The following is a 26979-nucleotide window of genomic DNA, read 5'->3' as shown; positions in this document are numbered from 1 at the left end:
GGCCTTAAAATACATCCACAGGTACACCTCCAGTTCAGTACACCTCCTATCAGAAGCCAATTGTCTAAAGGCTTGACATTGTTTTCTGGAATTTTCCAAGCTGCTTAAAGGCACAGTTAACTTAGTGTATGTAAACTTCTGACCACTGGAATTGTGATATAGTCAATTAAAAGTGAAATAAGCTGTCTGTAAACAATTGTTGGAAAAATGTCTTGTGTCATGCACAAAGTAGATGTCCTAAACGACTTGCCAAAACTTTAGTTTGCTAATATTAAATCTGTGGAGTGGTTGAAAAAAGTGTATGTAAACTTCTGACTTCAAGTGTGTGTGTGTGTACACACACTAGCGGCCAAAAGTTTGGAATAATGTGCAGATTTTGCTCTTTGGGAAGGAAATTGGTACTTTAATTCACCAAAGTGGCATTCAACTGATCACAAAGTATCCACATTTTTCCTACATCCTGTGATGCTTAGCGCGAAATGTGGGCTTTACTTCCGTTGTCAAGTAAACACAGCTGTTGTTTCGGTGTACATCCATTCATTCTTTTGTTACGGTGTTGGGATTTTGAGGAGAGTGTGTATGATTTTGTGAGGACATACATCAATCACTATATCAGTGTGTTACTGAACGATAATAAACTGCAGAAAAGCCATAAAGACAAAAAGCGCAGACAAAACCGGGGCTGTTTCTCCCAGATGCAGTTGAGATTTAATGTAAGCACAAATGCAACATTTTGAGCAGAATTATCCATTGTTTTTAGTGGAGAACCTGTGTTAGTTCAAATGTGTGTACTTGTTATCTTGTCACCCTGCATGTTCAAATCAGTCAGACACACTGAGGAAGAGCCGTGATGTTCTCATCCTTGGGTATGTAATCACTTTTTCAAGCTGTCCGATGTGACGGTTATTTCCTTTTAAATCCGCACGTAAGTTTAATCGTTTGTTCGGCGGGTGATTGACCGGTGAGAGGTGGTGATTTGCTGCTGTCCGGGATGCATCAAGACGCCATTTTAAACCTCAAATGCGATGTGGTTTTTGACTACCTCTGTATGTTATTTTTGTGATCCAGTCACAAAACATTTTACACCCTGTTTAAAACTAAGTGCTGACCATTTGCGATTGGATCATCCGAAACGCCTCTTATTACCAGCTGTAAACAGGGTCAAAAATGACTGCAGCCAGAGCTAGGGAATGCTATAGAACAACTTCCGGCAGAAGTCCCACCCATATTCGTTTCTCCAGTAAGACCCCCAGGAAAAAGGTGGATAGTCAGGACATTACTGATGAAAAAAAGAGTACTATCACTATTTGAAAAAAAAAAAAAAATCATTTTTGATCAAATCTAGTCAGGCCCCATTTCCAGCAGCCATCACTCCAACACCTTATCTTTGAGTAATCATGCTAAATTGCTCATTTGGTACTAGAAAATCACTTGCTATTATATCAAACACTGCTGAAAGCTATTTGGTTCATTAAATCAAGCTTAACATTGTCTTTGTGTTTGTTTTTGAGTTGCCACTGTATGCAATAGACTGGCATGTCTTAAGGTCAATATTAGGTCAAAAATGGCAAAAAATAAACAGCTTTCTCTAGAATGCTTGAAATTGCCAAAAAATTTAAGATTTCATACAAAGGTGTACACTACAGTCTTCAAAGACAAAGGACAACTGGCTCTAACAAGGACAGAAAGAGATGTGGAAGGCCAGATGTACAACTAAACAAGAGGATAAGTACATCAGAGTCTCTAGTTTGAGAAATAGACTCCTCGCATGTCCTCAGCTGACAGCTTCATTGAATTCTACCCGCTCAACACCAGTTTCATGTACAACAGTGAAGAGAAGACTCAGGGGTGCAGGCCTTATGGGAAGAATTGCAAAGATAAAGCCACTTTTGAAACAGAAAAACAAAAAGAAAAGTTTAGAGTGGGCAAAGAAACACAGACATTGGACAACAGATAACTGGAAAAGAGTGTTATGGATCTTTACCCCATTGAGCTTTTGTGGGATCAGCTAGACTGTAAGGTGCGTGAGAAGTGCCTGACAAGACAGCCACATCTATGGCAAGTGCTACAGGAAGCGTGTGGTGAAATGTCACCTGAGTATCTGGACAAACTGACAGCTAGAATGCCAAGGATCTACAAAGCTGTCATTGTTGCACTGGAGGATTTTTTGATGAGAATTCTTTGAAGTAGTTTAAGAAGTTCTGAAAAAAAATTTCATATTGTAATAGTAATTTTTCGTGTTATTAATGTCCTGACTATACATTGTGATCAGTTGAATGCCACTTTGGTGAATAAAAGTACCAATTTCTTTCCATAAGAGCAAAATCTGTACATTATTCCAAACTTTTGGCCGTGTGTGTCTGTGTGTGTGTGTGTGTGTGTGTGTGTGTGTATGTATATATATATATATATATATATATATATATATATATATATATATATATATATATATATATATATATATATATGAGATATACAATGATCAGCCACAACATTAAAACCACCTGCCTAATATTGTGAAGGTCTCCCTCGTGCCGCCAAAACAGCACCAACCCGCATCTGCTAAGATGCTATTCTTCTCACCACAATTGTACAGAGTGGTTATCTGAGTTACCATAGACTTTGTCATTTCGAACCAGTTCTCTGTTGACCTCTCATCAAGGCATTTCCGTCCACAGAACTACCGCTCACTGGGTGTTTTTTGTTTTTGGCACCATTCGGAGTCAATCAGAAGGACTGGTTTGAGTATTTCTGTAACTGCTGATCTCCTGGGATTTTCACGCACAACGGTCTCTAGAATTTACTCAGAATGGTGCCAAAAACAAAAAACATCCAGTGAGCGGCAGTTCTGTGGACGTAAATGCCTTGTTGATGAGAGAGGTCAACAGAGAATGGCCAGACTGGTTCGAACTGACAAAGTCTATGATAACTCGGATAACCACTCTGGACAATTGTGGTGAGAAGAATATAATATCAGAATGCTATTCTGAGATGCGGGTTGGTGCTGTTTTGGTGGCACGATGGGGACCTACACAATATTAGGCAGGTGGTTTTAATGTTGTGGCTGATCCGTGTATATAGTTATATAAGTTGATATAAACGATATCCATGCATATTTGCCATTATGTAATGTTTTTATGCTTTTATCTGTCATTAGTGAATGTGAAAATGATAGTTTTGCATTATTTAATTAGCCTTTTAATTTTAACTGCTTTCAGTGGATGATGACTTGGTTAAGGACTGCCTTAGTGTGCTATACAACTGCTGCATATGTGTAAGTATTGTTGCTTCTCCCTCATTTATGAGTTGAGCACAAGAGTCACTGATATCAACATGATGAGTTCTGCAGTGAGTAACTGTACCTTTTTTCCTGCAGACTGAAGGGGTCACAAAAAGCCTCGCGTCTAGGGATGATTTTGTCTTATTTCTCTTCACGTTGATGACAAATAAGAAGGTGTTCTTACAAACAGCTACGTTAATTGAGGATATTCTTGGAGTTAAGAAGGTCAGTGCTGGATCTCAATCTTGGACTGCTGTCTGCAACTTAATTTCCTCCCCTTGTGTCAAAATGCTGAAGCTTTTGTAAACTTTTTAATTCCCCTGGATTGAATGGTTGCATTGACTCTTTGGTCTAGCTTAAAATCCTTTGAGAAGATTCTAACTATTCGTCATCTACCTATACGACCTATTGTATTCGGTACACCTAATAATTAATTGTGATTATCAGGCAGTAATTAAATGATTGTGCTTAACAGGAGATGATTCAGCTGGAATGGATCCCTAACCTGTTGGGACTGGTGCAGAGCTTTGACCAACAGCAGCTTGCTAACTTCTGCCGAATCCTCTCCGTCACCATCTCTGAGCCAGATGTGGGAAACGATGATAAACATACCCTCCTGGCTAAAAACGCACAGCAGAAACGCAACACCAGCCCCTCTCGGGCTGAAGTTAACCAGGGTAGGTGAACAACCTCAGACTGCATGACTACTGACCGCCCACAGTCCGTTCACTGACCGCCTGATGCATATTGCATATAAAACTGAAAAGCACTTCCTCGCAGGCAAGCTCAAATCTAATTGGCTTGCTTTGCGCAATTTCCAGGACTAAGGGCACACAAGTTTGTTATTAGTCCATCTGGAAACTTAAAAACAGTTGTGTTTTCAAGGTTAATAAAAGGAGCATTTCTGACTTCACTAGATTTGCCAAAGTGTGCAAGGTTTGTGGCATAATTATTTATTTATTTTTTGAAAAGGGTTTATTTGAGGCACTTAGTAGCAAGTTAACTAGATATCTTTTAACCATGACTATAATTAGAGCTGACACTACAAAGAGAAGTGAATGTTGACTGAAGATTTTTGGCGAATTGGGTCATTGCTAAAGGGTAATTTGTCATATGGTGTAATGACAGCTCTTTTCATTCAATACACTGCTCTTTTCCAGTATATAAAGAGTATTTTTGCCAGTGATATATTTTCCTTGCAGCTTCTAGACTTACGGTTAATGGAGCGCAAATAACAAAGAGATAATGTCATTTTTTTCCAGTCACACTCCTGAATATCCCTGGCTTCATCGAACGTCTCTGCAAGTTGGCCACACGAAAGGTGTCAGAGGCAACTGGAACATCAAACTTTCTACAGGAACTGGAGGAATGGTACACTTGGCTCGACAACACACTTGTGCTGGATGCACTCATGCAGATAGCAACTGATGAAGCTGAGCACAGCAGCACAGGTAACAGTGTGGGAATTATGTCACTCTGAAATTAATGTTGCACAGTAAAAGCCAAGCGTGTACTCGCATCACAATTAATATATTATGACATTTTATAATCGATAATCACTGTATATATGCGATCATTGCCAAAGTAATAACCAATGTATTATGCATTTATTTCTTATCCAAAACACAATTCTTGACCCATTTTCGGTTCCATATCCAGAACCACAATCTTACATTGTGTTTAATTTGAATTATTATTACTTAGAGCTGGGAAATTTAATGTGTTCATTTCTGTGATTTTAATATTTTTTGTTTAACATGTTAAAAAAACGTAATTAATGCAGTATCCATTTTTTCTTTTTTTTTTACTTCTTGAAACTTCACGCGATAGGAGAAAAGTGTCCCAAGATTTTCCTGTCTGGCTACTCAGCCTTACAGGCTCGGATTAGGGTGGGGCTGGGGATTAGACATCTGATGCCTGCCTGGAACAATCCCAGGCACTTTTGTACAATGGGCGAAACTTCACCAATGTTTTTCCCCCAATTTCTGTGCTAACATATACATTTTCAGGAGGTACTACCTTGACTCAAACTGCACAGAAACTGATTTTGAGAAGCAGTTCACACTTATTCATTGTGCACAATGCATGTCCTGGCATAATCAACACAGTAGCGGATTTACTGTACGGAAGATTCTTCATCCGCAAGCGGGCGAGTGATACGCGCAAGCTGCTGTATCTCTTCGCATTGCGCAAAAACGCTCGCTGATTTTCATCTGAACCCATTTCATAAGCGAAACCGCTTGAGAGACCCAGTGTATACGTTATAGAGACTGGCTCACTGTGAAGGACCTGGCTGTTCAGCAAGCTGCAGCAGGTATACTTGTACAGACTGAACGGCAGCCAGAGATTGGCAATTGGCAATGTACACTTAAGTTTCTCTTGCCAATAAAGTTTGATATGAATTGAATCTGCCCATTTGATCCTATTATTAAAAATTTCCACTGGAAAATGCCAGAAGATGTTGCCTAAATTGTAAAGTTTTGTACTAATTTTATGGCATGCATACATATACTTGTATAAAAGATTTATACCTGTAAAAATGTGTCTATTGTGATATTTAAATAATTGATGTAATATATACACACACACACACACACACACACACATCTTTTGATCCCAAGGCGTTTGCTTAAATATTTGAAATTAGTTTTGTAGACAAAAATATAATTGTGCCACCATATAAATTTATTTCATTATAATACTAAAATTTTATAAAAAATAAAAAAAATTTTTGAAATTGATGACTAGGCCAAATAATAAAGAAAAGCAGCCAATAAGTGCCCAACATAGATGGGAACTCCTTCAATACTGTTTAAAAAGCATCCCAGGGTGATACCTCAAGAAGTTGGTTGAGAAAATGTCAAGAGTACATTTCTGCAAATTCTAGGCAAATGGGTACTTTGAAGTAACAAGGTAATGGAGCTTTATAAAGATGGAAAAGGATATAAAAAGAAAAGAAGTGGAAAATACGGGGCTTTCTTGATACCAAGCCAAGGTCAGGTAGACCAAGAAAGATTTCAGCCACAACTGCCAGAAGAATTGTTCGGGATACAAAGAAAAACCCACAGGTAACCTCAGGAGAAATACAGGCTGCTCTGGAAAAAGACGGTGTGGTTGTTTCAAGGAGCACAATACGACGATACTTGAACAAAAATGAGCTGCATGGTCGAGTTGCCAGAAAGAAGCCAATGCCACAAAAAAGCCTGGTTACAATATGCCCGACAACACCTTGACACACCTCACATGTTCTGGCACACTGTAATTTGGAGTGATGAGACCAAAATAGAGTTTTATGGTCACAACCATAAGCACTATGTTTGGAGAGGGGTCAACATGTATTTTTCTTCTTGAAACAACCATATCGTCTTTTTCCAGAGCAGTCTGTATTTCTCCTGAGGTTACCTGTGGGTTTTTCTTTGTATCCTGAACAATTCTTTTATATTTTACACATGTAAAACATTAAAAAAAAAACTTTTTTAAAGATAAAGAATAATAAGTACATATCACACAAAAGAAAAAAGCAACAACAAAATTGTACCATCATAAAGGGAATAAAGTGTCAGTGTATGCATTCATTGAAAATTAGGTCTGTTCAGCAAGTGCCAGAGGTAGTTATTTAATATGTTCAACAAAGGGTTTTGTGTTATCTACAGTATTTTGCAATGAATATGTGCTCTTTTTCAGGGGCATACACTTGTTGTTTCTGATAACCACTTTGAAATATATAACCACTTTACTGAAAGATTAGAATCTGGCTTCCAAGTTAAACAGACATTTTTACATTTATATTTCATTTATCTCAGAATCATCTGATGAGAGTACATTGGCCACCATGCCGCTGAGGCAACGTTTGCCACAGTCCATGAAGATCGTCCATGAGATCATGTATAAGGTGGAAGTCCTTTACGTGCTTTGTGTCCTGCTCATGGGCCGACAGCGGAACCAGGTAAGAGCCGTAATTTTTCTCCGACAGACTAGAGCCTTGTAAAAGGGCCTGCATCATTGACTCATTAGATCTTACATTAATCTACAAATTCCCATCCTCATTTATCATAATCTCTCAGGTGCACAAAATGTTGGCGGAATTTCGTCTGATTCCTGGCCTCAATAACCTTTTTGACAAGCTCATCTGGAGGAAGTACACTGCCTCTAATCATGTTGTCCATGGACAGAATGAAAATTGCGACTGCAGCCCGGTGAGCTTTGTTTCTAGTTTAAACAACAGTTAAGGCCTTTTCACACCAAACGCGAATCTTTGCTACGATAACTCGCCATGATCAACAGTTTGAATCGAAACAATGGATTCCTAATGAGCCATTCACACCTGTGGTTAACATTTGGCTTCTTTTGGAACTGTTCATTAGCAGAGAGGAAATGTACAAACAGATTGGTAAATTTTTGTCTGAAATTTAAATTATTCAACATTATTTAATTGTTTGTTAAACTGATGCACAATCTGAATATTCAGAACAACAGCACTCTTACTTGTGATATTGCTGTTGTATACACAGCATTATTCCATTCACTGTATTCCAAAGGAATCGATTTTCCATCGTTCTCATGGACCATGGTATGCTATTGTTTATTGCACAGGAAATCTCCTTTAAAATCCAGTTTTTGAGGCTTCTGCAGAGCTTCAGTGACCACCATGAGTAAGTTACGATTTCACAACCTTTGAAAGGCATGCTACAATTCTATGGATTGACAGTGGAATGCATTCATGCATCTTTTGTTCTCAGAAATAAGTACCTGCTTCTGAACGCTCAGGAACTGAATGAGTTGAGCGCCATCTCCCTGAAGGCAAACATCCCTGAGGTGGAGGCTCTGGTAAACACCGACAGGTATTTTTTGTAATTTACATAGTACATAATTTTATCAAAGGCAACAAAGACTGTTCTCTAATATAGAGTAATGTAGCCTTCTGTCATGTCTGTGTTTTCTTTCAGGAGTTTAGTGTGTGACGGTAAAAAAGGGCTCCTTACACGTCTCCTCACTGTTATGAAAAGGGAACCGCCAGATTCTTCCTTCAGGTAAGACAGTACAGTTGAAGTCAGAAGTTTAAGAATCCTGAAATAAATAATTCTCTCTACTCTTATTCTGACATTTCAAAATAAAATTCCGATTAACACTTTTTATTGATTCAGACAAATGAAGCAGAAAAGCAAACATATATATACACCAAATCAACTTTTAACCCCCATTATTCCCTGACCCTCAACAAATATCCCTGTGGTCAAACATAATACACACACACACACACACCCACAAAAAAAGTGTGTCTGTGTGTCTATATATATATATATATATATATATATATATATATATATATATATATATATATATATATATATATATATATATAGAGAGAGAGAGAGAGAGAGAGAGAGAGAGAGAGAGAGAGAGAGAGAGAGAGAGAGAGAGAGAGAGAGAGAGAGAGAGAGAGAGAGAGAGAATATTAATCACACATTTAAAGCAACACATCTCTCCCCACTGCTCCTCCCCGAGAGCCTTCAAAAATGCCAAATAGCTGCCCCATTTTTTTATTACATAAATCCAAGGTTCCCGGCCTTCTATATGACATTTCTTTGAATGCCGCCACCCTGCCCATCTGTGTGCACCACTCCTGAAATGAGGGCGCTCCAGCCGACTTCCATCCCCTAAGGATGACCTGTCTGCTGATTATAACACTGGCTAGGACCCAATTTTTTATGTATTTATCCCCTATGTTAATGACCACTCCATCACCTAAAATACAGAGTCTGGGGCAAAATTAAATTTGATTGTCCAATACATCACACATAAAACTCTGAACCCTCAACCAAAAATCTTGGATCTTAACACACCACCAAAAAACATGGGTTGCGTCCCTATCTTCTGATTGGCATCGCAAGCAGGTGGGTGTGTCTTTAAGACAAAGTCTATACAATCTAGAGGGGGTCCAGTAGAATCGATGTAAAATCTTAAATTGCATAAGGTACACCCTTGCATCTCTAGATGTAGACTTGACATTTTTTAGAATCCTAGCCCACACTCCCTCCTCCAATACTAAGTTTAAATCTTTCTCCCATAATCTCTTGAGAGAAGCTGAAGCTCCAGGGAGTAATACACTGATGCCTCATGGCCTTTTCCATAAGCAGTAATCACCACTCCCAGTGTATCCGCCTCTCAAGGGTGGTGTATGCAACTCCCAAAAATAGTACAGATCAGATGGCGCAGCTGTAAATACCAGAAGAATTAAGACCTGGGAATCCCAAAATGTTGAACCATATTTTCAAAGGATCTCAACACTCCACTCTCATATAGGTCACCGAGTGTATTAACCTCCCTCACAATCCACTCTGTCCAGCAGAAAGGGGACTTAATACATAATTTTGGATTCAGTCATATGCTCGAAGCAACATTTAAATAAATGTCTGAATTAAACACTCTGGACACTTTTGTCCATACCACGTGCAAATGCGAGATAACGGGGTGTAACTTAACTTCTCCGGTTAGTTTGATAGGCTTTGCAATGGCTAAATAGGAGCAAGAACTTCCTGTTCAATACAAAACCAGGGAGGTGCTCTCTCTCAGTTGGAAGCGACTAATGAGCCAAATATCTGAGACCGAATGCATAATAATAAAAAAATATCTTGGGTAGGCCTAGCCCATCTTTGTCTTTTGGCCTATGTAACTTATTAAAATGCAATCTGGGACGTTTACCATTCCAAATGAAGGACTTCGCTATGCTGTCAAATTGCTTGAAATAAGAGAGGGGGACATCTACAGGGAGAAATTGTAGGAGGTAGTTGAATTTTGGAATACAATTCATTTTAATAACATTAACCTTCCCAATCATAGATAAATGTAATGAAGCCCACCTGCCCACATCGCTCAAATCTTTTTATTAAAGGGTCAAAATTAACTCTAAATAAATCACACAGATTTGCTGGGAATAAAGTACCCAAATACTTAATGCCCTGTTTGGGCCACTGGAAGGCACCCGGCTGAAAAGCCGTTACCGGGCAGTACACTGTGAGAGCCAAAGCTTCGGATTTAGACCAATTAACCCTGTATCCTGATAATAATTCTGTGGAGGCAAGGCATAGATCTAGTAGGGTCGAAGACAAATCATAAAATATCATCTGCGTAAAGCAAAAGCTTATGTGCCATACCTCTCACCATCACCCCTGGAAAATCATCCTCTTTTCTTATCGTGGCTGCTAATGGTTCCATGGTAAGACAGAACAATAATGGGGAAAGAGGGCAACCCTGCTGGGTGCCCCTATCCAGAGTAAAATAATCAGAAATTAATCCATTTGTTTATAGACACCTGGAAGCAGCGGTACAAAGTAACTTAATCCATCCAATAAAAGTATTCCTGAACCCATACATTTCCAAAATCTTAAAAAGATAATCCCATTCTACCAACGCCTTTTCAGCGTCAAGTGAGATGGCGCAACCATCTGATCATTCGCCACTGACCACATGTTATTGATGAAACGTCAAATGTAATCAGGAGCTACGGCCCTGAATATACTCCACCTGATCTGTATGTATGAGATGTCATAACTTAGCCACAATTTTTGACAGTATTTTAATGTCTAGCTGGATCAGGGAAATTGGACAGTAACTCTTACACTCGCTTGGATCCTTGTCCTTTTTAAGAATCAGACTGATCCGGGCTTGTGTCATGGTTGGCGGATGCTTTCCATTCTTTAATGATTCCATATAAATTTCTAGCAAAAGTGGAGCCAGTTCTGTAGCATAAGATCTAAAAAATTCAGCGGCAAAGCTGTCTGGCCCCGGAGCCTTGCCTGTAGGTTACCTCGCTGGGCTCCTCCAAGGTTATCTCAGAATCAAGAGAATTTTTGACTCAGTCGTCAGTTTAGGAAGTTCTAATGGTTACACAATGTTTCTAATATCCTCATCAGTAGACGAAAATGTGGAACTATATAGATCAAGATAGAATACTTTAAAAGCATTATTATTATCTATAGTAGAGGTAAATATTTCATCACCAGCTGATTTCACTGAGGGAATGGTAGAAAAAGACTCTCTGTTTTATATTTCTAGCCAGAAGTTTTCCTGCCTTGTCCCCTGACTCAAAGTATGACTGTCTTGCCCTGAATAGCCAAAACTCCACCTTCCTGGACCTTCCTCAACAAAATATTATTATTTCTGTATTTCAATCGGGTCAATTCCCTAAGGCCATTAGACAACATTCGGCACTTCAGCTGTGCCTCAACACTTTTAATATTCCCTTCCAATTCCACGAGTTCTTGTGCTTTGGATTTTTTGGTGAATGAGGCATACTGTATGATCCAGCCCCTATGAACCACCTTAAGTGCCTCCCAAGCCACGCCCACAGAGGATACTGAGGACCAGTTGGTCTCCATATAGACATTGATTTCAGCCTTTAGCATTTGTTGGAAATTCAGGATTTTGCAAAAGGGATACATTAAAGCGCCAACTACAGGTGCATCTCAATAAATTAGAATGTCGTGGAAAAGTTCATTTATTTCAGTAATTCAACTCAAATTGTGAAACTCGTGTATTAAATAAATTCAATGCACACAGACTGAAGTAGTTTAAGTCTTTGGTTCTTTTAATTGTGATGATTTTGGCTCACATTTAACAAAAACCCACCAATTCACTATCTCAAAAAATTAGAATACATCATAAGACCAATAAAAAAAACATTTTTAGTGAATTGTTGGCCTTCTGGAAAGTATGTTCATTTACTGTATATGTACTCAATACTTGGTAGGGGCTCCTTTTGCTTTAATTACTGCCTCAATTCAGCGTGGCATGGAGGTGATCAGTTTGTGGCACTGCTGTGGTGGTATGGAAGCCCAGGTTTCTTTGATAGTGGCCTTCAGCTCATCTGCATTTTTTGGTCTCTTGTTTCTCATTTTCCTCTTGACAATACCCCATAGATTCTCTATGGGGTTCAGGTCTGGTGAGTTTGCTGGCCAGTCAAGCACACCAACACCATGGTCATTTAACCAACTTTTGGTGCTTTTGGCAGTGTGGGCAGGTGCCAAATCCTGCTGGAAAATGAAATCAGCATCTTTAAAAAGCTGGTCAGCAGAAGGAAGCATGAAGTGCTCCAAAATTTCTTGGTAAACGGGTGCAGTGACTTTGCTTTTCAAAAAACACAATGGACAAACACCAGCAGATGACATTGCACCCCAAATCATCACAGACTGTGGAAACTTAACATTGGACTTCAAGCAACTTGGGCTATGAGCTTCTCCACCCTTCCTCCAGACTCTAGGACCTTGGTTTCCAAATGAAATACAAAACTTGCTCTCATCTGAAAAGAGGACTTTGGACCACTGGGCAACAGTCCAGTTCTTCTTCTCCTTAGCCCAGGTAAGACGCCTCTGACGTTGTCTGTGGTTCAGGAGTGGCTTAACAAGAGGAATACGACAACTGTAGCCAAATTCCTTGACATGTCTGTGTGTGGTGGCTCTTGATGCCTTGACCCCAGCCTCAGTCCATTCCTTGTGAAGTTCACCCAAATTCTTGAATCGATTTTGCTGGACAATCATAAGGCTGCGGTTCTCTCGGTTGGTTGTGCATCCTTTTCTTCAACACTTTTTCCTTCCACTCAACTTTCTGTTAACATGCTTGGATAAAGCACTCTGTGAACAGCCAGCTTCTTTGGCAATGAATGTTTGTGGCTTACCCTCCTTGTGAAGGGTGTCAATGATTGTCTTCTGGACAACTGTCAGATCAGCAGTCTTCCCCATGATTGTGTAGCCTAGTGAACCAAACTGAGAGACCATTTTGAAGGCTCAGGAAACCTTTGCAGGTGTTTTGAGTTGATTAGCTGATTGGCATGTCAAAATATTCTAATTTTTTGAGATAGTGAATTAGTGGGTTTTTGTTAAATGTGAGCCAAAATCATCACAATTAAAAGAACCAAAGACTTAAACTACTTCAGTCTGTGTGCATTGAATTTATTTAATACACAAGTTTCACAATTTGAGTTGAATTACTGAAATAAATGAACTTTTCCACGACATTCTAATTTATTGAGATGCACCTGTATATGATTTCTTTTGCTCCATATGTGGCAACACCTCTAAACACACCAGGGTGTGATCTGAGACTAAAATGATTCCAATTGAACAATCAGCAACAGATGAAATAAGGGACTTAGATATATATTTAAAAAAAATCTATTCTAGGGTAAATCTTATGGACTGATGAAAAAAATGTATAGTCCCTACCAGATGGATTCAAAAGTCTCCAAATATCTGTAAGACCAATATATTTACACATCCTGTGAAGCGTCAGTGTTGCTCTAGGGGGCTTGCACACTTGCTTCACTATGATTAAGGTCTGAGTCCATCAAAAGATTAAAGTCTCCTCCCAATATTATGAGGTGTGCCGGCATCTTGCAACATCCCTATCAAGATCTATAAAAAAAATTCCTGATCATCGACGTTAGGTGCATAACTATTAGCCAAAATAAGACTTTGTCCCTGAATTTCAGCTAAAACAATAATGACTCTTCCTAATTTATCTTGACTCTGAGACATTTGAATTGTAGTTGTTTACTTATCAGTGTAATGTCTCTCCTGCTCTTACTCGAGCCAGCACTATTAAAAAAATGCTCACCCCATATCTTTCCAAATTTTTCAGCTTTCTGCGGAGAAATGTGCATTTCTTGAAGAAACACTATATCATATTTCTTACGCTTAAGAATAGAAATAACCTTCCTTTTTATGGGGTGCCCCAACCCATTCACATTCCACTCATATGAACATTTGACATTTTGACATATAAGAAAAATAGATTGTGTTTCAAAAACAAGATTATAAAGACCACATTCCAACATTAGTGCAACCATCAGAACCCGAACTTCCCCCTGGACCAAACAAACAGAAAAAAGAAAAACGTGTGCATTAACCCCCGTGCACGACAGCGGCAACTGGCTCTATCCCTCCGAACTCAAACGGTCCTTACACGCCTACGAGAACCCCCGTGACAACTTTGCCATCGGAAGTCCGGTGTTTCTATACAAATGTTGTGAGACAGAATTACACGGCAAAAGACAATCTAAAAAAACTCCAGCCGCTAGGCAGAACCAGCACAAAAAACAAAGCGTGCAGATTCATCAAACAGTCAAATGAATGTTCTTTTTTTTTTTTTTATACTTTATTATGTCTTTCCATTCAAATCAATTAAAACATTACACAAATAAACATTATTTTAAAGACATATTGTTTTCCCAATAATTGTTCACTTTTTCTACTTTTTAATTTTGTTTTTCTTTTGTGATAATACCCACCACCAACACATACATTTTTTATTTTTTTAAAAACAAACACTTAAATAGAAACAATGGACCAATAAGTACATAATTAGATGCTTTTACATATAAAAAAATAAAATAAAAATAATAATTTGTAACTTATATTCACACACACACACACACACACACACAATATATATATATATATATATATATATATATATATATATATATATATATATATATATATCAGGCTCTTATAAGCACACATAGTACCTTAAAATAATTCAAATAATATTATTTAAACATAAAAAAAAATACTAATAATGATAAATGAGTAAATAATTAAATAAATAGATACATAAAGAGGAGGGAGTGTTATATGAAAAAAGTAATTAATCTAATTTATATTCCTTTGTTTTATATTATATTCTTTGATTTTAGAGGTGCCAATATCTTTTCAAAAAGTATACTTTTGGTCTTTATTTCATATGTTATCATCTCCATAGAATGTACTTTGGAAACTAGATCTAACCAATAATTTGGAACTGGGGATTCTTGCCATCTCCAAAATTTTGATATTGCTTTAAAAGCTGTATTCTCAGTATTCTAAATAAATATAACTCATCTTTATTAAGTAGCATAAGTCTTACACCCAAGACTATATGTTGTATCTTTATTATATTTGGTTTCTTAAAAAATTCTTCTATTACCTGAATTACTTGTATCCAATTTTTTTTAAAATTGTTTTACAAGTATAAAAAATATGTGTATAATTAGCTTTAAGTTCACCACAGCTTCTCCAGCGACCTAAACATTAATGATTATACTTGGAGGATATTTCTGGTGTTATGAAATTTCTCATTAACTTTCCAAGCGTATTCTTGCCAAAATGGAGATTGTGTGGTTTTTAAAATTTCTTTTAAACTTTGTTTCCAATCTCCTTCTGTTATTTTATTTTCCAACTCAACTTCCCATTTTATTTTAATATTATGTAAATCCTTATCCTTGATTTCTTGAAGTATTTTATTTATTCGTCCTATCAAATTATCTACTTTATTAGTTTTACTAACTTAAATCATAAAGCGCAACAGAGGGTGAATATCATCTAAGGTTTTTACTTTAATTTCATCTTTTAAATAACTTCTTATTCGAAGATTTTTGTAAAATAGTTTCCTAGACTATACATATTTTTCCCCTATGTTCTCAAATGTCTCCATCTCATTGTCTCCATAAATCTGATCAAATATTTTAAGCCCTTTGCTAGCCCAAACCTTAAATACATCATCAAAGACATTTGGTTTAAAATTTTGATCTCTTGCTATCTCTCTTAAACAGACCATCTCATGATCCCTAATATTCATCACTTTACAAATTCTTCTCCAATATTTAAAGGTTTCACCTATGCAATAATAACTAGTATTCATATTCTTCTTTCTCCCACAGAATATTAATGTACTAATTGCATCGTGACCCTGTTTCCATATGTTTTCACTTTGATGTATTATCCGCTTACATCCAATTCAAAATTGACTTAACCTGGGCTGCATAATAATAATTCTCCAAATTAGGCAATGCTTGACCCCCTATTCCTTTACTCTTTTGTAAGACCTTAAGATTTACTTTTGGGTTTCCTTCATCCCAGATAATTTTTCTAAAAATTCAGTGCCAATTTTTAAAACTACTTAGCTGTATATAAACTGGAAGATTTTGAAACAGAAATAAGAATCTTGGAAGTATACTCATTTTAATTGTACTTATTTTTTCAAACAGAGATAATGGTAGTATTTTCCACCTTTTAAAATCGTGTCTTATAGTAGTTTCTAGAATATCATAATTACACTTATATTCATTTTCTGCATTGTTTGGAATTATCACTCCCAAGTACCTTATTTCAGTTTGGTTTCATTTAATATCATATTTCTTTTTAAAATCCTTTTGTAAGTTCTTATTAAAATGTAGTTTATAACCTGACAAATCTCCATATAAATCTATCTCTTCTAACACTGAGGGTAATGATGTTTCTACATCTGTTAGAAACAATATTACATCATCTGCATACAATGCAAGTTTATGTTCCTCATCCTCAATTTTAAGACCTTTTATTGTGGAATGAATTTGTATACTCTGTGGCTAAGGGCTCTGTGCATAAAGCAAATATCTGAGTTGACAAGGGATCCCCTTGTCTTGTCACCCTCATTAATGCAAACTTCTCTGAAAGAACTGCATTGGCCCTAACTCTTGCATTTGGTTGGTTGTATATTTTTTTGACTAATTTAATAAACCGTTGATTAAAACCATATGCTTCACAAGTTTCAAAAATAAAGGGCCATAGAACCCTGTCAAAAGCTTTTTCAGCATCTAATGTCATTATTAACATTTGTTTCTTAGTTTTAGTTGCATAATCAATAAGATTTAGTGTTCTTCGTACATTATCGTCCAATAATCGTTTTTTCACAAAACCAGTTTGATCTAAGTTAATTATTGTTGGTATTATATCAGCAAGTCTGGTAGCAATTATTGATGTGAATAGCTTTTGATCTATATTTAACAAAGATATAGGTCTGTAAGATGAACATTGTTTGGGGTCTTTCCCGTCTTTTGGTATTATGGTTATAATGGATGAGTTCCATGTCTGTGGCCTTTTCTAAAATCCAGTTAAAAACCTCACTCAATATTGGAGACAAAAATGTAATAAATTCATATAAAATTCATTTGTAAATCCATCACTACCTGGACATTTCTCTGTTTGACTTTTTTTAATAACTGTTCAAATCTCTTCTGTTACTGGAGAGGTTAAAACTTTATTTTGTTGACTTGTAATTGTAGGAAGGTTAAAAAAAAGTTCAAGTCGTTTTTCATTTGAGTTGTATCCAAAATTTCTGAATCTGGTTTGTAAAGAGACTGGTAGTAATCTCTAAAACACGAAACTATTTCTAACTTTCCCTTCCTCTCTACTAAATCTTTATCCCTTATTTTCTTTATTACAGACTTTGTTTTGTTTTTTATTTAAATGCTAACATTTTTTGAGATTTTGCACTGTTATCATAGTATTTCTGTCTAGTATACATTAAAATCTTCTCAATTCCTACTATTGCTATTTTGTCTAAGGCCTCCTTTAGCTCTTCATAAACTTCCTTATTTTTATTTTTCACATGCTTTTCCTGTAAACTTTTTTTAATTTATTTTCTAAGTTTAACTTCTCTCTTTGAATTTGTTTCTTTTTCCATGATGCATATACGATTATTTCCCCTCACTGTGGCTTTAGCAGCCTCCCACAATATAACTGGTGTCACTTCTCCATTATTGTTACTCTGTATCTCATTTTTAAAGCAATGCATTATTTTATCCTTAAAAATATTATACCTAAGAAGAGAATTATTAAACCTCCATATTGAAATTCCTTGTATACTCCCAAACTCCATTTCCATTATCACTAATGCATGATCTACTACAGCTATTGGTAAAATTTCACAGTTCTTTACCCTTAACACATCGTTTTTAAACATAAATATATAATCTAGTCTAGAATAAATATTATGAGCTTCAGAATAATATGTGAACTCTTCAATCTGCGGATGCATAAAACGCCACACATCTATCAACCCCAGCTCCTCACCTGCTTGTTGCAAGAGTGTAGCCCCTTTTATTGATTTGTTTTCTTATACTCTTGAGTATCTAGTTCTTCATCCATAACCAAGTTAAAATCTCCCACCATAACCATTATTCCTTTTAACCTCCATTACAAACAATAATAAAATATTTTTTTAAAAACTTACATTTTCCCCTGGTGGGTTGTATACATTAATTAGAGTTATTAATTGTCCTTCTAATTCTCCTCTCACTAGTACAAATCTTCCCTCATCTATTTTACTAAATTCACTTTAAGTTCAAATGTTTAACCAATATTGCTGCTACTCTTTTTGCTGATGTAAATGATGATGCGAATACTTGAGCTGCAACTAACTTTTCTAATTTTATACAGGTGCATCTCAATAAATTAGAATGTCGTGGAAAAGTTCATTTATTTCAGTAATTCAACTCAAATTGTGAAACTCGTGTATTAAATAAATTCAATGCACACAGACTGAAGTAGTTTAAGTCTTTGGTTCTTTTAATTGTGATGATTTTGGCTCACATTTAACAAAAACCCACCAATTCACTGTCTCAAAAAATTAGAATATGGTGACATGCCAATCAGCTAATCAACTCAAAACACCTGCAAAGGTTTCCTGAGCCTTCAAAATGGTCTCTCAGTTTGGTTCACTAGGCTACACAATCATGGGGAAGACTGCTGATCTGACAGTTGTCCAGAAGACAATCAGTGACACCCTTCACAAGGAGGGTAAGCCACAAACATTCATTGCCAAAGAAGCTGGCTGTTCACAGAATGCTGTATCCAAGCATGTTAACAGAAAGTTGAGTGGAAGGAAAAAGTGTGGAAGAAAAAGATGCACAACCAACCGAGAGAACCGCAGCCTTATGAGGATTGTCAAGCAAAATCGATTCAATAATTTGGATGAACTTCACAAGGAATGGACTGAGGCTGGGGTCAAGGCATCAAGAGCCACCACACACAGATGTGTCAAGGAATATGGCTACAGTTGTCGTATTCCTCTTGTTAAGCCACTCCTGAACCACAGACAACGTCAGAGGCGTCTTACCTGGGCTAAGGAGAAGAAGAACTGGACTGTTGCCCAGTGGTCCAAAGTCCTCTTTTCAGATGAGAGCAAGTTTTGTATTTCATTTGGAAACCAAGGTCCTAGAGTCTGGAGGAAGGGTGGAGAAGCTCATAGCCCAAGTTGCTTGAAGTCCAGTGTTAAGTTTCCACAGTCTGTGATGATTTGGGGTGCAATGTCATCTGCTGGTGTTGGTCCAATGTGTTTTTTGAAAACCAAAGTCACTGCACTTGTTTACCAAGAAATTTTGGAGCACTTCATGCTTCCTTCTGCTGACCAGCTTTTTAAAGATGCTGATTTCATTTTCCAGCAGGATTTGGCACCTGCCCACACTGCCAAAAGCACCAAAAGTTGGTTAAATGACCATGGTGTTGGTGTGCTTGACTGGCCAGCAAACTCACCAGACCTGAACCCCATAGAGAATCTATGGGGTATTGTCAAGAGGAAAATGAGAAACAAGAGACCAAAAAATGCAAATGAGCTGAAGGCCACTGTCAAAGAAACCTGGGCTTCCATACCACCTCAGCAGTGCCACAAACTGATCACCTCCATGCCACGCCGAATTGAGGCAGTAATTAAAGCAAAAGGTGCCCCTACCAAGTATTGAGTACATATACAGTAAATGAACATACTTTCCAGAAGGCCAGCATTTCACTAAAAATGTTTTTTTTTATTGGTCTTATGATGTATTCTAATTTTTTGAGATAGTGAATTGGTGGGTTTTTGTTAAATGTGAGCCAAAGTCATCACAATTAAAAGAACCAAAGACTTAAACTACTTCAGTCTGTGTGCATTGAATTTATTTAATACACGAGTTTCACAATCTGAGTTGAATTACTGAAATAAATGAACTTTTCCACGACATTCTAATTTATTGAGATGCACCTGTATGTTCATCTTTATTTAAATGTGTTTCTTGTAAAAAAAATAATTTCCCCTTTATCTCTCTTAAGTTTCTGAAGTACCTTCTTTCTTTTTATTGGGTTATTTAAACCATTTGTGTTTAAAGTTATTATTTTTCTCGATGCAATACTGATGTTTATATCATTATAAAGAGATATATTAAACTCTCTCACCTCATCATATTCCTCCCTCATAATTACAGTCTCACATAAACTAAAAATAACAAACTCCCAACTTGTGCATAAACAAAAAAGTATTACATACATTCACCCTTAACAATAGACTTTCAACTGTGGCATCCTTTACAAGTTTGCCTGATATTGTCCAAAAGTTCCTTTGATTTTGGACAAAGGGTTCTCCAAATTCCCAGTGCATTTGTTCCCCTGTAACAAATAGTGGTTTTTAACACTATTTAAGACATTTTTACAACAACAACAAAAAAAAGAGAGGAGAAAACGGAGAGAAAATAATAAAAAAACAAACATAGCACTAATAAAAATAATAACAAATATCAAATATCAATAAACAAAACTTTCCTTCCTCTCCCCTCAATCCTTTTTTGGGGGTTATTTAATCATTAACCCGAGATTAGCAAGTTTCTCTAACTTAAATATTTATATTGAAATAATTTCGTTCTTTTATTCCTCAGAAAAAAACAAACAAAAAAAAAACTCGTATATACCAGGTTTAAGGGGCAATTTAAACTTTTTAACCCTTATTAAATTATAGACGTTTATTCCACTCCTTTCTTCCCCAACATAATTACAATTAAATCAGTACCTTATTCATTTTCTCTCTCATTTTCTCTCTCAAAGGCTTTCAGAAAGTACTCCTCCTGCTTATCTGAATTTCCCTGATGAGTCCATTGAATTTTAGTCCATCCTGTGGTCTCCAACGATTGTTGGAATTCCTGCACCCTTTCGTTCGTTCTTTCAATCTCCTCCAGGAAATGTTTGTTGTATTCCTCAAGAACTGTCTGAATGCTGTCATATGTCTGCTGGCCTTCCTTCCAAAATATTTTCAGTTTTGCCGGGTATCGAAAGTGGGACTTAATGTTTTTCTTGAAGCTTTTGCCGCATCCTTCTAAATGAATTCCGTTGTTCTAATATCAGGAGAAATCCTGATCGAAGTATACTCTATTCTCCTCAAAAGTTACCTCTCTCTTTGCCCATGCAGCCTGCAAAACTCGTTGCTTCATGTTCCATGTCAAAAATCTGACCACAATGGATCTTGGTTGTAAACTTTCGTTGGGGAATTTCCTCGATGAGATGCAGTGCACTTGTACTATGGTCGGCTGTTCGGTGATACCACAGGCCTCTTTCAAAAGTCTTTCAACAAATCCCACAATGTTGGTTCCCTTGCTTCCTCCTTTTATCCGATGGATCCGTATATTATTTTGCCAATATTTATTTTGGTGTAGAAGAAAACTTAAAGCTTGCATTGAAAGCTGCTGTTTTTCCTCCACCTCGGCAACTCGTTCCTCTGCTTAACTTTCATATCGCCAACAGTTCCTTTTAACTCCTTTACATCCATTCTTAACTCGCCAGTCTCTTGTTTAGTATCCTTGGAAAAACCTTGAAATTCTCTTCTAAATTCCATGATTTCTTCTTTTAGAGACTTCAGGAGTTCAGTACCTTCTTTTCCAGCCATATTGGCTTCTTTTCGTCCGCTTTGTTTCTCTAATTTTTGTTTCCGTCTTTGCCCCGGATCTCAATAGCATAACAAAACAATCATCTTAAAAATTACAAAAGGAAAATCAAAGAATCAAAAACCCCCAAACAATCTTATAAACGGGGATATTGAGAGTCAGTTTTTACAACGCCAATCGAATGCGTGGCATTCCACCGGAAGCTGAACCTGATTTTCAGTCAAACATGTCAAATGAATGTTCAATGAGCTGGTCCACTCGGCTGCAACATGGGTGCAAACAAATGACTTGATCACTCCAATGTCTTTGCAAGAAATACTCCACAAAACAAACTCCAGCCAAAAGGAGGAATAGGTACAAAGAGCGTGTAGATTCATCCATAAAACTGTCCTGAAGTTGTGTTACTCTACAAAATAAACTCCAGCCGCTAGGGGGAACCAGCACAAAAAAAAAAAATGCTCAGTTTCCTCAAACAGTCAAGCGAATGTTCAGTGAGCCGGTCCACTCGGCTGCAACGTGAGTACCACAAGATGATTTATTCACTCCATTGACTTTTTGAAGGACATCGCTTGCTGTGGGCATGTGAAAGTTTTGTGGCCATCCTTAGCATCTATTCATAATTTGGCTGGGAATATCAGTGCAAACGCAACCTTCCTTTGATGTAAAAGTTTCTTGCATTCCTTGAATCGATCATGTTTCTCTCTTGTCGAATTCGCAAAGTCTGGGAACAAGAAAATGCTGCGGTTTTTCCAGGAAAGCCTTCCTTTTACTCCTCGCCTCGCGTAACACAAGATCTTTATCAGATGATCTCAGAAATTTGGCCAGAATTGATCGGGGCCTGCCTCCCTCCGCAGATTGCCGAGCAGGAACCCTGTGAGTTCACTCGATTTCCATTTATGGCCTGATATGGCGAGCAGATTCGGAAGGAGCCCATCCAGGAATTTCATCATATCCTGTTCCTCTTCGCCCTCTGGAATTTCAACAATACGGATGTTATTCTGCTGGCTACGGTTCTCCATGTCCTCCAACTTCTCCCAGACACACTCCAAATCCATCTTGGTCATCTAACAGATTAGCAGATAATTCCCTCTCCAATGACTCCAGGTAATCTATCTGTTTCTTGACATTCCCCACTCTTGTAAACACCTAAGTGAACTTCGCCTCCATGGCAGTGATCGATCAACGTATCACAGCAAGATCCTCCAAGTCAGCAATGACCTTCGTCAGCATTGCCGACATGTTCAGCATCTCTCGCCACATTTCCCGCACTTCCCCAACTAAATCGACTCCCAGGCTCGCGGCCTGCTCAGGGGCGACAGCTTGAGAACGTAAGTGTCTTTTAACATCTCCAGAACCCAAGGATTTTGAATTCTTTGACAAATTGTCTTCCTAGAACAGTTATGGAACAGAGTGTATCGAATCTCACCGGTTTATGTCATTAAAAGTGTTAAAACTAGCAAAGTGCACAGAGCTCACCGTTCACACGTCCGATCCTCGCATGGCGTCACGTGACTGACATTTCACATTCTTAAAATAAAGTAATGATCCTAACTGACCTAAAACAGGGAATGTTTTCGATGATTAAATGTCAGGAATTGTGAAAAAACTGAGTTTAAATGTATTTGGCTAAGATGTATGTATACTTTTCACTTCAACTGTAGCTCTCTTCCAAAATGATCTGTTCTTACTGCATCATAACCATCTTGGAAACTCACAAGTGACCTATTTGGAATGCTCTACATAGGCAGCACTGAGAGCCACACAAATGGCGCTCCTGACAGGAGACTTTGCTCACAATTAGGGCTGGGAAAAAATATAGAGCCTTAGAGCAAACTTAATTTGAGCAATCTTGATATCGGTTCTTTAATTCAAAGATCATTCATTTATTTTATGCGGCAACCTCTACAACATGAGTAAATCAATCGCATATGCAATCATATTTTGTGCTATATGACTATAAATATCTGTGATTAGCTGCTGGCTGGTAAATGTTCAGATTTCACTCACCCATGATTGAGTAGGATAGTGGCGAAGAAGTTTAGCACTGTGTGTGGAGAGTAAAAGTTTGACTCGTTCTGTGTAATGTGTCAATTACTTTTTCTCTACACTGTTTACAGGGTTTGCACAAGGTCCTTTAAGTGCTTAAAACTGATGTACCTTTTTCTGTGTTAAAATACTACCTATCTCAGCTTAATATGCAGAGGGAACTACAAGTAGGCCATTCATAGGTTAATTTTCTCAGAAACTGTAAGCTGTAAGTCTTTCTGTGCCATTTAGAAAATTTTTTGTTTTGAGTGACCCACTTTGACCTGCCCCAACAATGTTACTCAACCAATGGCGTGAGTTGGGAGTGGGACTATCTCTTTGTTTGACCAACGGCAGATGGGGTGTGTTCAGATTTTTTTTTAAAAACATTTAGTTTTGTAATTCCTTTTGGTGTCGCTTAGGGCTGCAATGGTACATGTATCCGCACCGAACCGAAATGGATACAGGGCCTTCGGTACGGTTCACGCAGTCACACAAATGTTTACATATCTTAGCATGCATGAAACCAATATTAAAACAACATATAATGAACAACACAAACCGCATCGTACTAAAATGAAAAAAGATTGCTGAGCAACATGGGACCGCATGGAACCAAAACTTAGAGCACACACGGTACACTAGAAACTGCGGATCAGATAAAATCATGTGAATTATACTTGCTGGCTCGCTATTTTCCCAATTGTGATGGAACTAAACAAAATATAAATATGTCAGACTTAAGCCAGAGATTGAAGACCCACCGCTGTCAATAAAATTTGTTGTTTGGGAGCATTATGGTTTTGCAGTAAACTACAGTAGGGTGACCAGATGTCCCGGTTTTAAGAGGTGTGTCCCGACAGTTCTCTAAAAAACTTTAATTATGTCCCGGTTTCAGCTGGTAAGCTCACTAATTTTTATTTCTTAAATTACATATCCTCATTGTCCTTCTCGCTATTGTCTCTGGTATCGTTTGCAGAGATAAGCAATTTCATTGCGTTGCACGTTGATTTGATGATACTTTCATTCTAGTCTTCAGCAAATCAGCTGAAATGTATCTGGTTACCAGGGCAATGACGTCATGCGCTTGGCACTCGCACTCTTTGTCGTCCTGTAAGTCAGCACAAGTAGAAATGCACCAATAAAAATGCGTTTTTAACAACAAGCTGAAAGAAGCCAATCCATTTCTTCATGCAGCACGTGACCATGTAAGCGAGTTGTTTTCTGTCATTGTGAATGTTAATTTCCCCACGAGCATGGAGGCAAATCAGACAATATCACATTCAGACAGCTACACTACACTTTTTACATAGTACAAGCGCTTAAATGTTGAGATGTAGGGATTGTATTTTGAATGTTAGGTTACATAGTTGTGAATTTGTGTTAAAATGTGTACCTGACATGACAAATCATTTTATAATTACAAATGCAATATGAAATTGTGTGGATAGAATAGGCTACATGGAATGTATACACAAAAAATTAATATAAAATAAAATGTACGTTTTCACAAACTATTTATACAGTTAAGTGCAGAATTAGGATACCCCTTTTTTGAATGTCTAAAAAAGATATTTTATATAGTACTGCCCTTCAAAAGCTACATAACACAAAATGTACTCTAATATATATACAAATAATCCTGTTCAAAAGTTTGCATTTCTTTGGCCCTTCTAGTGATGCCTTCTTGAGCATCAATGAATGTTTGCACCTATTGTAATAGTTGTGTATGTGTCCATCAAGTGTCAAAAGCTGGATGTCTATATCATATAGCCATGGTTGGGAAGAACTCAGATGTGCAGAAGATGCTGGGAAACCAAAGAATGTACAGTAGTCGGGGGATTTTTCTTAAGTGGGCAGATTCACTGCTTGGGACAAAGCAGGGACTCATGAAATATAATTACACAAACACTCATTGATCTTATAGAAAGCAACACCATATTAAGAACCAATGGAATGTAAACTTTTGAACTGGATCATTTGTGTAGATTCAGTTGCTATTTTGTCTTGTGAAATATATAGTATGTGATGACTGATATGTCAAATAGCTTCTTCAGGGCAGTTCTCTACTCTGATGAAGTGGATATTCTGATTTTCCTGAGAAAAAATTTGAAAATTGAGTACAAGGACAAGTGGTGAGCTGAAAGGCAAAAGAAACGGAAATATGCACTGCTAATGTATTAATTTTGTTACAGTTATTATAATTACATTATTTTTTAACTTTTATTATTGTTTTTATACAATGTACATATAAGGAGGCTCTTAGGTTTTGTATAGCAATTTCGTTTAAGAAATATGCATAGTGCAGTCATGTATAAATGAGCCTTTACAATAAGAATTATTGCCCATCAGCCACTGTTTTCAAAATAAATAATTTAAAGAAAGATTCTTTGTTTTCCCAGCTGTACCGAAACCGTACCGAACCATGACCCCAAAACCAAGGTACTTACCGAACCGTGAATTTTGTGTACCGTTGCAGCCCTAGTGTCGCTAGTGTTGCAGAAATTACATACTTCAGCTTTAAAAGGATAGTTCAGCCAAAAATGAACATTCTCTCATTCACTCACCCTGATGCCATCCCAGATGTGTATGACTTTGTTTCTTCTGCAGAACACAAATGAAATTTATTTTTAAGAATATCTCCACTCTGTTGGTCCATTCAATGCAAGTGAATGGTGGCCAGAACTAGGGCTGAAATGATTAGTTGACGTTATCAACAACGTCGACAATAAAAAAAAATTGCCGACAAAATTTTCCATTGTCGAATAGTCGTTTGATGTCATTTAACATAACATAGGATCACATTAAACCTTAATGATGACGCACGAGAGCAGCACCGCCTGACTGAGGAGAGGAGTTACACAGCTCATTGTCCAGACGCACTCTAAACTTTCCAAACAGCTTCAGGTGATGTAGATCGCAGAGTATGAGGGAATTACACAAAAATAAGTAAGTAAATACAGAAGCACTCTCGTTGTGAAATAAGCGGAGCCGGAGCTCTTTAAAGGAAACATCTTGGCATTACATCTTAAATGCAGTTATATTTAATGTGTTATAGCTTTATTGAAGTTCAAATGATACGGAAGCAGATCATGTAATTAACTACAAACTCTGACATTTCTCTGTGTGGTCAGCGCCTCTTCTATGAGTTGTGCGAATGTCCCGATCTAAGGGGTAGAGATTGAAACTACACCTG

At 37.3% G+C, this 26979-nt stretch overlaps 1 protein-coding gene across 1 annotated transcript in view; it reads left to right on the top strand.

Moving 5' to 3' along the window:
- LOC127428210 (short transient receptor potential channel 4-associated protein-like) overlaps positions 1-26979 on the top strand; it is a 49924-nt gene that overhangs the window by 14473 nt on the left and 8472 nt on the right. Inside the window, exons 5-13 of the mRNA XM_051676403.1 lie at positions 3219-3274; positions 3377-3505; positions 3756-3957; positions 4543-4731; positions 7084-7226; positions 7345-7476; positions 7874-7932; positions 8020-8121; positions 8227-8310. Coding sequence (XP_051532363.1) covers positions 3219-3274; positions 3377-3505; positions 3756-3957; positions 4543-4731; positions 7084-7226; positions 7345-7476; positions 7874-7932; positions 8020-8121; positions 8227-8310 — 1096 coding nt within the window. The remainder of the gene's footprint in view (positions 1-3218; positions 3275-3376; positions 3506-3755; positions 3958-4542; positions 4732-7083; positions 7227-7344; positions 7477-7873; positions 7933-8019; positions 8122-8226; positions 8311-26979) is intronic.

The sequence above is a fragment of the Myxocyprinus asiaticus genome, chromosome 37, assembly GCF_019703515.2.
Source record: "Myxocyprinus asiaticus isolate MX2 ecotype Aquarium Trade chromosome 37, UBuf_Myxa_2, whole genome shotgun sequence".
NCBI lineage: Eukaryota > Metazoa > Chordata > Actinopteri > Cypriniformes > Catostomidae > Myxocyprinus > Myxocyprinus asiaticus.
This window is presented reverse-complemented; position numbering and strand designations above follow the sequence as displayed.